General features: G+C 36.0%; 1 protein-coding gene across 1 annotated transcript; it reads left to right on the forward strand.

Moving 5' to 3' along the window:
• The first annotated feature begins 2,109 nt into the window (after positions 1–2,109).
• AREG (amphiregulin) lies at positions 2,110–11,378 on the forward strand. The gene is made up of 6 exons (XM_081304561.1): positions 2,110–2,426; positions 3,455–3,700; positions 6,208–6,409; positions 7,099–7,254; positions 9,186–9,294; positions 11,135–11,378. The coding sequence occupies exons 1-5, from the start codon at positions 2,366–2,368 to the stop codon at positions 9,277–9,279; spliced, it is 759 nt and encodes a 252-aa protein (XP_081160687.1). The 5' UTR covers positions 2,110–2,365; the 3' UTR covers positions 9,280–9,294; positions 11,135–11,378.
• Positions 11,379–11,684: the final 306 nt, after the last annotated feature.

An 11,684-nucleotide genomic window follows, 5' to 3' on the forward strand; every position in this document is an offset into this window, starting at 1 on the left:
GGATATGAAAACCTAGATTGATTCAACTCTAAAGCTCATATTAAGCTCTAAGCTATTCTGTTTCCACCATCTAGGTTATGTGCCACAGAAATGTAAATTATCATCCTCTGAATTTCCAATTGGAGAAAGACTAAGTAATTTCTAATGTAAAGAGCCCGATTTCACTTCAAATTGAAAGTGGACCATTTCTGATGATAGAATAAAGAGTAAGAAAATAGGAGGTAAGGCATATGTTAAATAGCTTGATATAGCCCAAGTGAAAACATATCATGACATTATGTTGTACAACATAGCTATAATTTTCACTTGTTCATTAAAAAATAAATTTTATAAAAGGAAAATTGGAGGAACAGTGACAAAACAGAACAAAACTGACACCTAGGGAAACAAAATGTGCATTATAGGCCAACTGCCTGAGTTCCAAACAAAATCTCTACTATCACCTTTTGAAATCCTGGGCAAGTCTTTAATCTCTGAATCACAATCGCCTCATCCACCAAAAAAGATGACAGTGCAGGCCCCTGCTTCACCCTGGAATGTGCAGTGCCACCTTTCCAGCCTTAGTTCCCACACTTGGTCACACCTCAACATTGGGTCTTTTTTTTTTTAATCTGAACTTTCTGCTGTGAAGGCCTTTCAGGGGGTCTCTCCATCTTTCCTCTAACTTTCCAGGATAACCAGAGATGCTGTCTGGGCCACACCACGAACTCCTGAAACACAGGCATCTGGTGACTATTTAATCTTCCTCTTTAAGTCCCACCCCCTGCCCCCATAACAGTATAACAGGTGGTTTACACAAAATGCACTTTCAACAAACGTTGCCTTGAAGACATGATTCATGACTCTTGCTCATTTTATTCTGCAAAATGTATGGCATTATTTAGCCTACTCACTGTGATATACCACTGAAAGGCCAGTAAGTTTTTTAAAAGTTTCTCAGAATGAGAACAAGAGGCACTGTGACCCACATTCCTAAAAAGGCTGTTTTACTGGCACTATCAGGGAAGAGATATGTATCTCCAGGTCAAGGAGACAGTTAAAGAGGGAGAACAATGCAACTTGTTTCTCTTCCTTAAGTCAAGAAAATTCCAGTTCTGGAGCTGCCACTACATCAAAGTTAAATTCAGCAGCTCCCTCTCTCCTCTACATTTTATCTACTTATGATTAAATGCCTTCTGGGTTCTAAAAGGGTGCTGACTCTTTTATCTTGGGATTTGAGAGGCAGAGCCTCTGGCACTACCCTTTGCCCAAATGTCAATGTTACCAGCAGAGATGGATTCTTCCTAAGCATTGTTCTGCCCAGAAATCCTCTTTTCAGAGATCAGTTTAGTCCTATATTTCTTTATCAGAGTGGCAAGAGGCCAACTTCAGGGCCATATGAATTTGAATCAAATCTACCTGACACTTGCCATTACATGCTGTGTCAATTTCTTCTTTGCTTTGTAAAATCTGCCCTTTATCTCCCTGTAAAATGGGGAGATGAGACTCTACCAACAGGTTACTGAGTGAGATAGTATAGGTAAAATTTTAAGTGCATAGTAAGAGATCACTAAATACTAATTTTGGCCAGGAACCCTGAACCACCTAAAAAGTGAGGAGGGAGATGGTTTGAAATTCTGGCCATTTCAAGAGGGTGGCAAAGGGCCTTTGATTGATGAAAGCCCATCACACCTGAAGAAGTTTCCCTTTAGGAGATTCTCTCCTCATTTAATGAACTTCATTTATCTTCACTAAAGACAAGCTACCCTTGCTTAGTCACTCTTGGTCTTACAGTACTTTTACATCATGGAATTTTCTGTCGTTGAGATCAACCAAAATATATACAGAGGTTTTATTTTATTTTCAGATAGTTTAAAACTTTGGAACTTTTGACTGTCCAGTACTACCTCTCCACTCTAGAATATGGATATTTTTTTTTTTTTCTCCTTGCACCTAGAAGTTGACTTTCTATTTCCTCCTCGCGGCTCTTTACGCACGAGGGAGGTGTGGCCCCCGCCATCCGTGTGTGGTTTTGGGGTAGTAACTTCTGGGGCGGCCTCCCGCCTCCACCCACAGCCGCGGTAGTGACGTCACAGGCGGTGGCTCCCTCCCGGCCCGGCCCTATAAAGCGGCAGGTGCGCGGGCGCCTGCCGAAAGTTCGCACACCTTGCTGCCTGAGAGCGAGTAGCAACCCAGAGATCCTGCGTGGAGCCTAGGGCGCCGGCGGCTCCCGTCACCCGGAGCCGAGCCGGGCGGGGCCGGGCCGGGCCTTGGAACACAGGAGCACAGCCGCTCTTGTGCCCTTTTTTCCACCACTTCTTCCTTCTGCCAGTAGCTGCCGTCTGAGTTGCCCCAGAGACCCAGACGCCGACGTCCCGAGGGACCAATGAGAACTCCGCTGCTGCCTCAGGCGCCGGTGGTGCTGTGGCTCTTGATCCTCGGCTCAGGTGAGGATCTGCTGGCTCTGAACTACCTGGTGATTCTCTCCAGGCAGGCAGAATCTGTCTTCTTTTGAATGTTGCTACTGCTTCTCCAAAAAGAAATCTTGTCCCGCTGGAGGCGATCACCCTCTAAGGTTACTCCCTCGGAGAAGAGAGAAAACCCAGACAAGTGTCTCTAGCATCCAGCCAGGAGGAGTGTCCTGAAGAATACTTGTACTTTTACTTTAGTCCAGGTGATGGAGACTTTAGAGATCCTTTCATCTTAACCTTTGGTTGTACAGATAAAGAAAGGTTCAGAAAGATTTCGACAGAGTAGCTAATTCCTGAACTAGGAGTGTTTGGTGCCTCCTGCCTAAATTCTCTGTCTCCTCTTGTCTAGTTGGTTGTATTTTCACCTTTTACTTTCATGTCCTGCGGAAAGATTAAAATCACCTCTCTGATGCTGTTTTATTGAGACCTAAAACAAAGTAAGATAAAGTACTGTCTTGAAACTCTGGACCCAAAATCTTACCTAGTCCTTAAGTTTCTTTCCTATGTAAATAAAAATAATAATGAAAAAATGACAATGATAATTATTAAATGACATTACTTTTTACATTGACTTTTACATTTTATATATATATGATTTTAAAAAAATGTGAGCATATGTTAAGAAAATTTAGTCTTTATGTAGAACCTACAAAGATATGGGGCAAGATAGCATTTTAGCAATACAAATGAATTTGGAATGCAAAGTGATGGGAATATTTAGATATTACCTGTTAAGTGTTTATGTTGCATTAATTTGGCCCTTTTTTAAAATGTGGAGATTAATGTAGACTATCTGTGGAAAGAAAACCCTGGATAAAAGAAGCTCAGTAATTGGAACAGCTGAGTTTGCTTCTTGGCAAAATGTGAAGTGACTCAATCAAAAACAATAGCACATGTGCAATAACTGCTTTGATATCAGAAGATAAACACTTCTACTTAACATAGCTGGCTGGTGAGAGAGGCACCCTGCTTCATCTTTTCTTTCCTTAATCTTTCCCCTGCAGGCCATCATGCTGTTGGATTGGATCTCAATGACACTGACTCTGGGAAAGGGGAACCATTGTCCAAGAACCACAGTACTAGTGGACCTGAGGTTGCTTCAAGAAATGAGACGACCCCAGGAATTGAGATTTCGCCTGTGACTGAAACGCCTTCTAGTACTGAAGTGTCCTCAGGAACTGACTATGACTATTTAGAATATGATGCTGAACTACAAATATCTGGCTACATTGTGGATGATTCAGTCAGAGGTAAGTAGAGGTTAAAGGGGAAATGTAGCTGAAGGGATGTGGGCTTACAGGAGCAAAACTGCTTCAGAAAAGTGTGAATTGCATACCTTTCTAGGTAAAAACTGAGTCAGAAAGTTCTATATAGGATCACATCCTATGTCTAGAGGATTAATTGATGTTATGTTTAAATCAAATCTTCTCAACTTTACTAAGTGTAGGCATCATTATTTTCATTTTACAGATGCAATAAATGATGTTAAAAAAGATTGTGTTGCCCAAGGCTGCACAGTAGCAGTTAAGCCAGAATTAGAACCCCATTCTGTTTTATTCCAGATATTATGTTCCTTCACATTATTCCATGTGAACTCTAATCTGAGACAGAAGTAGACCTTAACCATTCCTGTTTGCTTTGTTTCTTAGCATCTGAATCCCCTTTCCCCAGCTCATCCTTCCCCAGATAACTGCATTTTAACACAAGGCAACAGAAAAAAGTAAATGGGACAGGAGGAATTTGACTTTTATCCTTTAAAATACTTGGTGTTGAGAAACTGATAATGACAATAATGCCTTCTAGAAATAATAAAGAACAAGTATGCATAAATTTTATATCACTAAAATCATGATTTAACTCCAAATTCCATTTGTTAGTTAAAATATGACTCACTTTTCCTGTTATCTGATCTTTTTAAAAGACCCTTTACTTAAATGAATACCAAAGAAAGAGATAAATGTTGCTCAGTACCCTCATTCTACTTTGGAGTTTCATGGAAGAACAGGCCATCAATAAGTCAGATCTCATGTACTAGGAGCATCCATCTGGAGCAGGGAAAGAAAGTTTCAGAGCTTTTTAAGGCCTCTTCTTTTCTGACCAGTTTACCTGACTTCTCCTCTCCCTGAATCCCAAAGCTAGAGAAGAGAGAACAAGTGGAACCAGAGGGAAAGAGAGTGGTTTAAGTGGGAGCTGGGCAAAGATGTAGTGACCTCTGTACTCCCTTACTTCTGAACTTGGGCTAGGGAAAAGGTTCACTTGCAATTCTTACAGTTGGATGAGATTAGACCATCCAGGTATCTAGCAACTTGTCTCTTAACTATATATAAGTTGTTAAGACATCAGAAAGCCGAATCCATTATTACTAGGGCTAATAACTAGTGCTCAGATTGCAATGCATTATAAAATAGTATGAGATCACTGGAAGAACTTCTTTGGAAAGCTGTTCAGTTAAACGTCCATGGGTATAATGTCTATTGCCACACTTTAGCATAGATACTATTATTTGCCTCTATCTATGATTTGTAATCTCTCTGATAAAGTAGAGTAATATTCATTTAAAATGCTTCTCTTAGAGGACTTACTTTAACTTGTACTTTTTTTGGATCAGAGGAAAATTTCAATATAAAAATTGCATAACCACCTGTTAGACAGTTCTCCTAATTTGAATTTTGTTAGTGTTATTATAATAGCCTGTCAAAATATTCATAATATTTATTTATCATACTCTTGTTAACCTTCACACTGTGGTTCTGAAGTTTTCTATTTAATGGGTACTGTGTGACCTTTATGATAAATGATATTTTCTCTTTTCATTGGGATCTGCTTGCTAAATAGTTCATCATATAAACCTATTAAGGTTTTAGTAGAACAGAATGCATACCACTAAATGGAAACTTCCCCTCTATGACTTTAGCATAAAAGTTACACCCTGAACAAACTTTCTATAGATTTGTTAAGTTAAATGTCTGAGGCATCAATTAACAAATATTCCTGGATTATTTTTAAATAGATCAAACACAGAACTGAGCACCGTGAAAGGTATCAATTGTGATCTGTTGTAATCTGTGAACTGGAAAAATTGATTAATATATAATCCTCAGTTTTTTTCACTCTCCAATAGTGTCTACTAATTCACAACTATAATAGTGAGCACAGGGCCAATATGGGTAAATAAAATCAGCAAATAAACCCCAAGTTCAATGTCATTTTAATCAATGACATTGACCTTTCCAAAGAGAAGGAAGAGTATTATGAAAAAATAACAAGCTTTTGTCATCCCAGCACAGTCATTTTCTAGCTATATATCCTAGGACAAGTTGCTTGCCTTTACTAAATTTCAGTTTCCTCATTATGTCATATGGCTAACAGTGCATGCAGTCATGATCTAGATTCAAGTAAATTGATACTCATTGCCAAGAACATGGAATGATTAGAAATTCAAGAAATGCTAAAAATGTTTAATGGATTTTCTTAGACACATAAGTCTTACTATTAATACTAATGATGATAATACAAATTCAATACAAATAATTCAAAATAAAAATGTGTAAATAAAATAACTAAGGTGTTCAGATGTTTAATTGCCATACACCTGATATTCTCTGCCCACTTATTGTGTGTATTGTGCTAAATAATGAAACAAACGTGGTTGTTATATCCCTGTGAGCTCTCACTGCTCTGATTTCTTTGTCTCGTGGATCCAAAATAATGTTCAAGATGAGAGAGACTGTTAAGAAATCTTATTTTCTTTTTTCAGTTGAACAGGTAATTAAGCCCAAGAAAAACAAAACAGAAAGTGAAAAGACTTCAGATAAACCCAAAAGAAAGAAAAAGGGAGGGAAAAGTGGAAAAAATAGAAGAAACAAAAAGAAGAAAAATCCATGTGATGCAGAATTTCAAAATTTCTGCATTCATGGAGAATGCAAATATATAGAGAATCTGGAGGCAGTAACATGCAAGTAAGTTTCAAAGAATTACAAAGAACTATGTATTTCCTACACCATATCTGAAAAATCCCTAGCTGCAGAAACCACTGATTTTTTTTCCAGTGTATAAACCAGTGATTAGAACACTTTTTATTAAGGAATCAGGTAGAAAATATTTAGGTTTTGTGGGCTGAGATTGTATTTGTACTTATATAGCCAATTAAAAGGATTAAATCTCATTCTTAACTTATGAGTTGTAAAAAACCTGGCAAATGGCCAGATTGGATTTGTGGGCTATATTTTTGAGGATCACTACTATAAATCATTGTTTTACAATATGTATTTTTTTAAAAAGATTCTTAATAAACTCTTCACCTAATTTTTCATGTTGTTCTAGCCACTTTGTCTTCTAGCCCCCCAAAACTGCTAACACATTAGATGATAGTGGAATATATTAATGTATAAGTCACTGAACTCATCAATTGGTCATAAAAGAAGCACAAAGAATAGCAAGGTGTGTCTTCTTGGACTAACACACCCAAACTAATCTTGACTAATGGATATTTAGCTAGAATGCGTTCTATGTCTCATGATTTTGAAATACAAATACATAACTTTTTTTAAATGTTGGAATTACATAGCTGTTTTTGACTTACAAGGTGAACTGGGAATATATAAGGTGTTTTTAGTGATTATAATTTCTAAATGTGGGTTGTTTGCAGATGTCATCATGATTATTTTGGTGAACGGTGTGGAGAAAAATCCATGAAGACTCACAGCATGGGTGACAGAGATTTCTCCAAAGTTGCGTTAGCAGCTATAGCTGCCTTTGTCTCTGCTACGAGCTTCACAGCTGTTGCTGTTGTTATTACAGTCCAGTAAGTATGGCACAGCTTAACAATTCCTAATAAGGTTAATTTTCTTCAATATTTCTATCACACCCTACTAGAATATTTTGAATTAGTTATTTTTTGGTAGCATATGATCTTTGAATAATACAGTCAGAATTTATATTACTTTGTCTACCATAGAAACTCAACACATTAAGTTCTCTTTCAGAATTTCATAGCAATTTTTTGAACTTAAAAATGGGTGGTTTTATTGCATGCCATCTTTCTCTCACAGTTATTTCTAAATCTCAGAAAGTGCTGGTATCTTCTATGAATATTTTAAGATGAAGCATGTTGCCCAGAAAATAATAGTAGATTCATAGCATCAAACACACTGCCTTGGTATTAAAAATCACAAAGAACGTCAAATTGGCAGCCCAGAAGAGACATGTCTCTGCTTGTCTTGGAATGCAAAATCCTGAGTTTGTAGTTTCATAGCACGGTGATAATTTATTCACAGTTTATGCCTATTTTCTTATTGTCAAATAACAATGAGAGTGTAACCAAAACATTTCCTCCAGATGGCATGGTGTAGGAAGCAAGAACAATTCTATTAGTGCTTCACTCCAACAGTATCTTCCCTCTGTTACTAACAACATCACATACTTCTCTTCATGACCAATGAAAGCTAGAACTGGCCTGCTCTATGTAGTAGGCACTGATGGGTACATAAAACGGCTTTGTCTACCAAACAGAAGATACTGAATGAGGGAAGTTGGGGGAGGGCATGAATGGCTCTGTGATGACTCATGTGCCACTGGAGCTTGGGAAAAGTAGTGGACTCATTATTCTAATTTTAGGTCTTGGTAAATTACTTTTCACTGGATCCTGTACATGATCTACTACTGCTGTCCTTCAGGAAAGAAGTGGTTATCTTTTGCTATTGTTTACCATTATCTTAAATTCAGATCAGATAGTGATAAAATGACATGTAAAGAACCGTTTTATCAGGCACATGAAGCTTGATGTATAGTTTAAGTTTGTTTTGCACACCCTGGAATTATTCTGATATTCTAGTACCTCAAGTCAGATATATAAATGTGTTTAGGAAGATATCCTCAGATAAATCATTACTATTTGATATAGGGGGATAGAAGAAAAAGTGCTTGTTAAGAAAGGTGTTTTGCAATAATTAAAATTTTCAGTCATTCAACTTGCAGTATTTAATAATCCTTTAGAAAAATATGGAAAGCTATCATGTTAGCACTCTTAAAATTAAGCCACTTTACTCTTGTATTCTTTTTGTATATGAAACAAAACAAACATAAGCCTAAGCCATAGTTACTGGGTTTTCAATAACTAAAGTAAATTTTTTCTTTAAATATCATAATGAAAGTTCATATGATTTTGATGATAATGTTTAGTAGATTCATTAAAGACCTACTAAAAATTAAATTGCTTGTATAATGGCAAAATTTTTTTCAATACACTGAATTTTAATAGCAATGTATGAAATTAGAAGGAAATGTTTATATTTAGAAATAAATAAAACAACTTGTTTTGTAGGCTGGTTTCAAAAAATTCTGATCATTCAAATTGGTGTGTATAAACATCAATCCATGTGTTATAAAACTATACCACCATCTCTTCCAAGTGTGTATTTGGCAGCTGTGCTAAATTCTTCAGGAAAAAAAAGACATTTGGATATGTTCCATGCCTTCTGAAAGTTTACATCTTAAAGATGCATTTAAAACTCTGTTCTCTGGAAATATGTTTATATAAAGGCAACATAAATGTCACCTTAAAAGAGAATACCGGTGGTATTTTATAGTCGGGTTTAAGCTTTTGTTTAGCATGAAGTATGCTGCTCTGTTGTCTATAAGAGCTCATGAGAAGGAATCCCTTGTACTTGGGGAAACCTCAGTCAACATATAGATGGATGGGATTTTAGTAACAGTAGAACATCTTCTTCTCTCAAGGCTTCGAAAAAGATACTTCAGAGAATTTGAAGAAGAAGCAGAAGAACAAAAGAAACTTCAACAAGAAAATGGACATGCACATTCTATAGCATAACTGAAGATAATACAGGTTTGACTTGTAAACTTGACTTTACATTATATCCTATACTTGTGAAAAATATAGCACTATTAATCTCAAGAAAAATGAGGAATATGTTTTTAATTATGAACATACTCTTAATGGCTACATGAAAGTATTATTCTTTGAGTATGAGATTGAGTTTGGTATTGAGAATGGGCTATGTACTTATTCAGTATTAAAAGGCATACAGATGTGAGAGAGTTCTCAAGGAACAAAACATTTAGATAGGGGAGAATACAGAGAATCAGAGTACTAAGGGAAGTCACCAGAAAGGAACCAATGGAGTATGAAAAATTTCTGATGAATGAAAAAATCTTGTGAGAGGCATTTTGGTAGCAGGAAATTATATATATTTAGCATGACATTGAAGGTAAACCTTAAAGGACCTGTGAGATTGGTAAAAAGCAATTATGAAGAAAAGGAAGATGGGTATTAAATACTGAGAGATGAAACAGATCATTTTAGAAAACAGCCTGGCTCCAGTGAATATTAGAGAAGGGAACATTGTAATGATAGGTTGAGCTCATACATTGGAGAGCCAGAGTAGGGTGCTTGTTCTAAAAGACTGAGGAAGTGGGGACAGTAGATTAAATACTCCTTTTAAAGAAAGGAAGTAGAAACAGAGAGAGGGGTATGTAACTTGGTAAATAAATAAATAATACACACACACACACACACACACACACACACACACACACACACTTTTGTCCAGAGGGAGAGCTGTAGGATTGGAGAGTAGGATTCAGTGGTAGAATGCATGCTTAGCAAGTACAAGATTCTGGGTTTGATCCTCAGCACCAAAAAATAAAAAGGGAGAGTTAGCATGTTGTAAGTAGAAGGTAAGAAGGTATGAAGAGGGATAATTCATTGACAACTGAAGAAAGGAGTTCATGAAAGAAAACTTCCAGTGGAAGAGGGAGGAAAAGAAATCAAGGGTACACTTAAAGTCGGTCATAAGAAAGAAATTCATCTCCTCAGACACTGAAGATGTCACCTCCTTAAGGAGCTGTTTTCCTAATGTCAGTGGGTTTAATAGTTACTTGAGATGCTTGTTAAATGTGAATATTCCTATGCCCAATGCTCAATCTACTGAATCAGAAATTTTTATCTTTAATGAGTGTTCCAGATGATTCTGATGCTTAGAGAACCCCACTCTATTTAACACTGGTTAGGTACAGATATTATATTCTCAGCCTGTTAGAGAATTAGTCCCATACCTCATGAAATAAATCATTATTTATAGCAGTGTTATACTTAGTATTTATTACATTAAAATTTTAATGTATTGGCCTATTGTAATGAAGTTAAGACCACCAATATAAATAGGGTAGATTTTTGGTTATTTGGTGCCATCAAGATTTCTCAGTGTAGGTCCCAGAATAATTTTAGGAAAAGGAATATGCTGTGCTGGCATTTAGTAGCTGCCTATTAACTGGTAGCTACTATTATTATGCTCTTGGTACTAATTATCCTAAATTAACTGCATATCATAAGTACAATGAGCCACTTAATCTCTGTTTTTAATTATGTCCACTGTGTAGATTTAGTTAGGAAACCTAATTTTCATGACGGTTATTGCTTTTTTTATTAAGCAGAAATTTATGCAACTGGTATGAGCATCTTTAGTTTTCTAAGGAGGCCTATAACCCAAGCAGAAATGAAAGAGAATTCAAGCTAAAGCAATATTTTGTTTCTGAAAAGCTTTTAGCATTTTTCATAAAACAATTTTGAAAAAAATGGCAGAAATTCTGATTGCTGATTTTTCGTTGAAATTTTTTAAAACTATGTTGGAATTAAGCTTATTCTCTAACACTTTATTTTTTAACAGGGTATCAGGTCAGAGTCACTGCGAAGTCACAACTGTAAATGATGAATTGGTCCTCCTTTCAGTGAAGAAAATGGAACCTTTTTGTTCTGATGGTTTTAAACTTTCAATTGTCACTTTTTTATGCTAAATAATTTCTGTACATAAAGAGATGCATGGAGATAAAAAGTATTTTTTCAAGTTGTAAATAATTTATTTAATATTTAATGGAAGTGTATTTATTTTATAGCTCATTAAACTTTTTTAATCAAACAGATTGAGAGTTTGAATATTAGTTTTGAAATTTCAGTACTCCAGGGTATTTTGCTCCTAACATATTGATTGACCATTTTTATATTTTTAAACATTCCTTTTCTTAAAAAGTACCCAGAATGGCAAAATTGTAGCCACTTACTCTTCCCACAAACACTAATAATTTTTGCATTAATTCCAAATTAGCATTTCTATTCCATATAGAACTTGTACCAAGTCTTGTTCATTATAAAAGTACATGGAGTCAAAATATGGTACTTCCTTTATTATAGAAGGCCCAGATATTATAAAAGAAAGCAAA

The sequence above is a fragment of the Spermophilus citellus genome, assembly GCF_964194105.1.
Source record: "Spermophilus citellus genome assembly, chromosome: 8".
Lineage (NCBI taxonomy): Eukaryota > Metazoa > Chordata > Mammalia > Rodentia > Sciuridae > Spermophilus > Spermophilus citellus.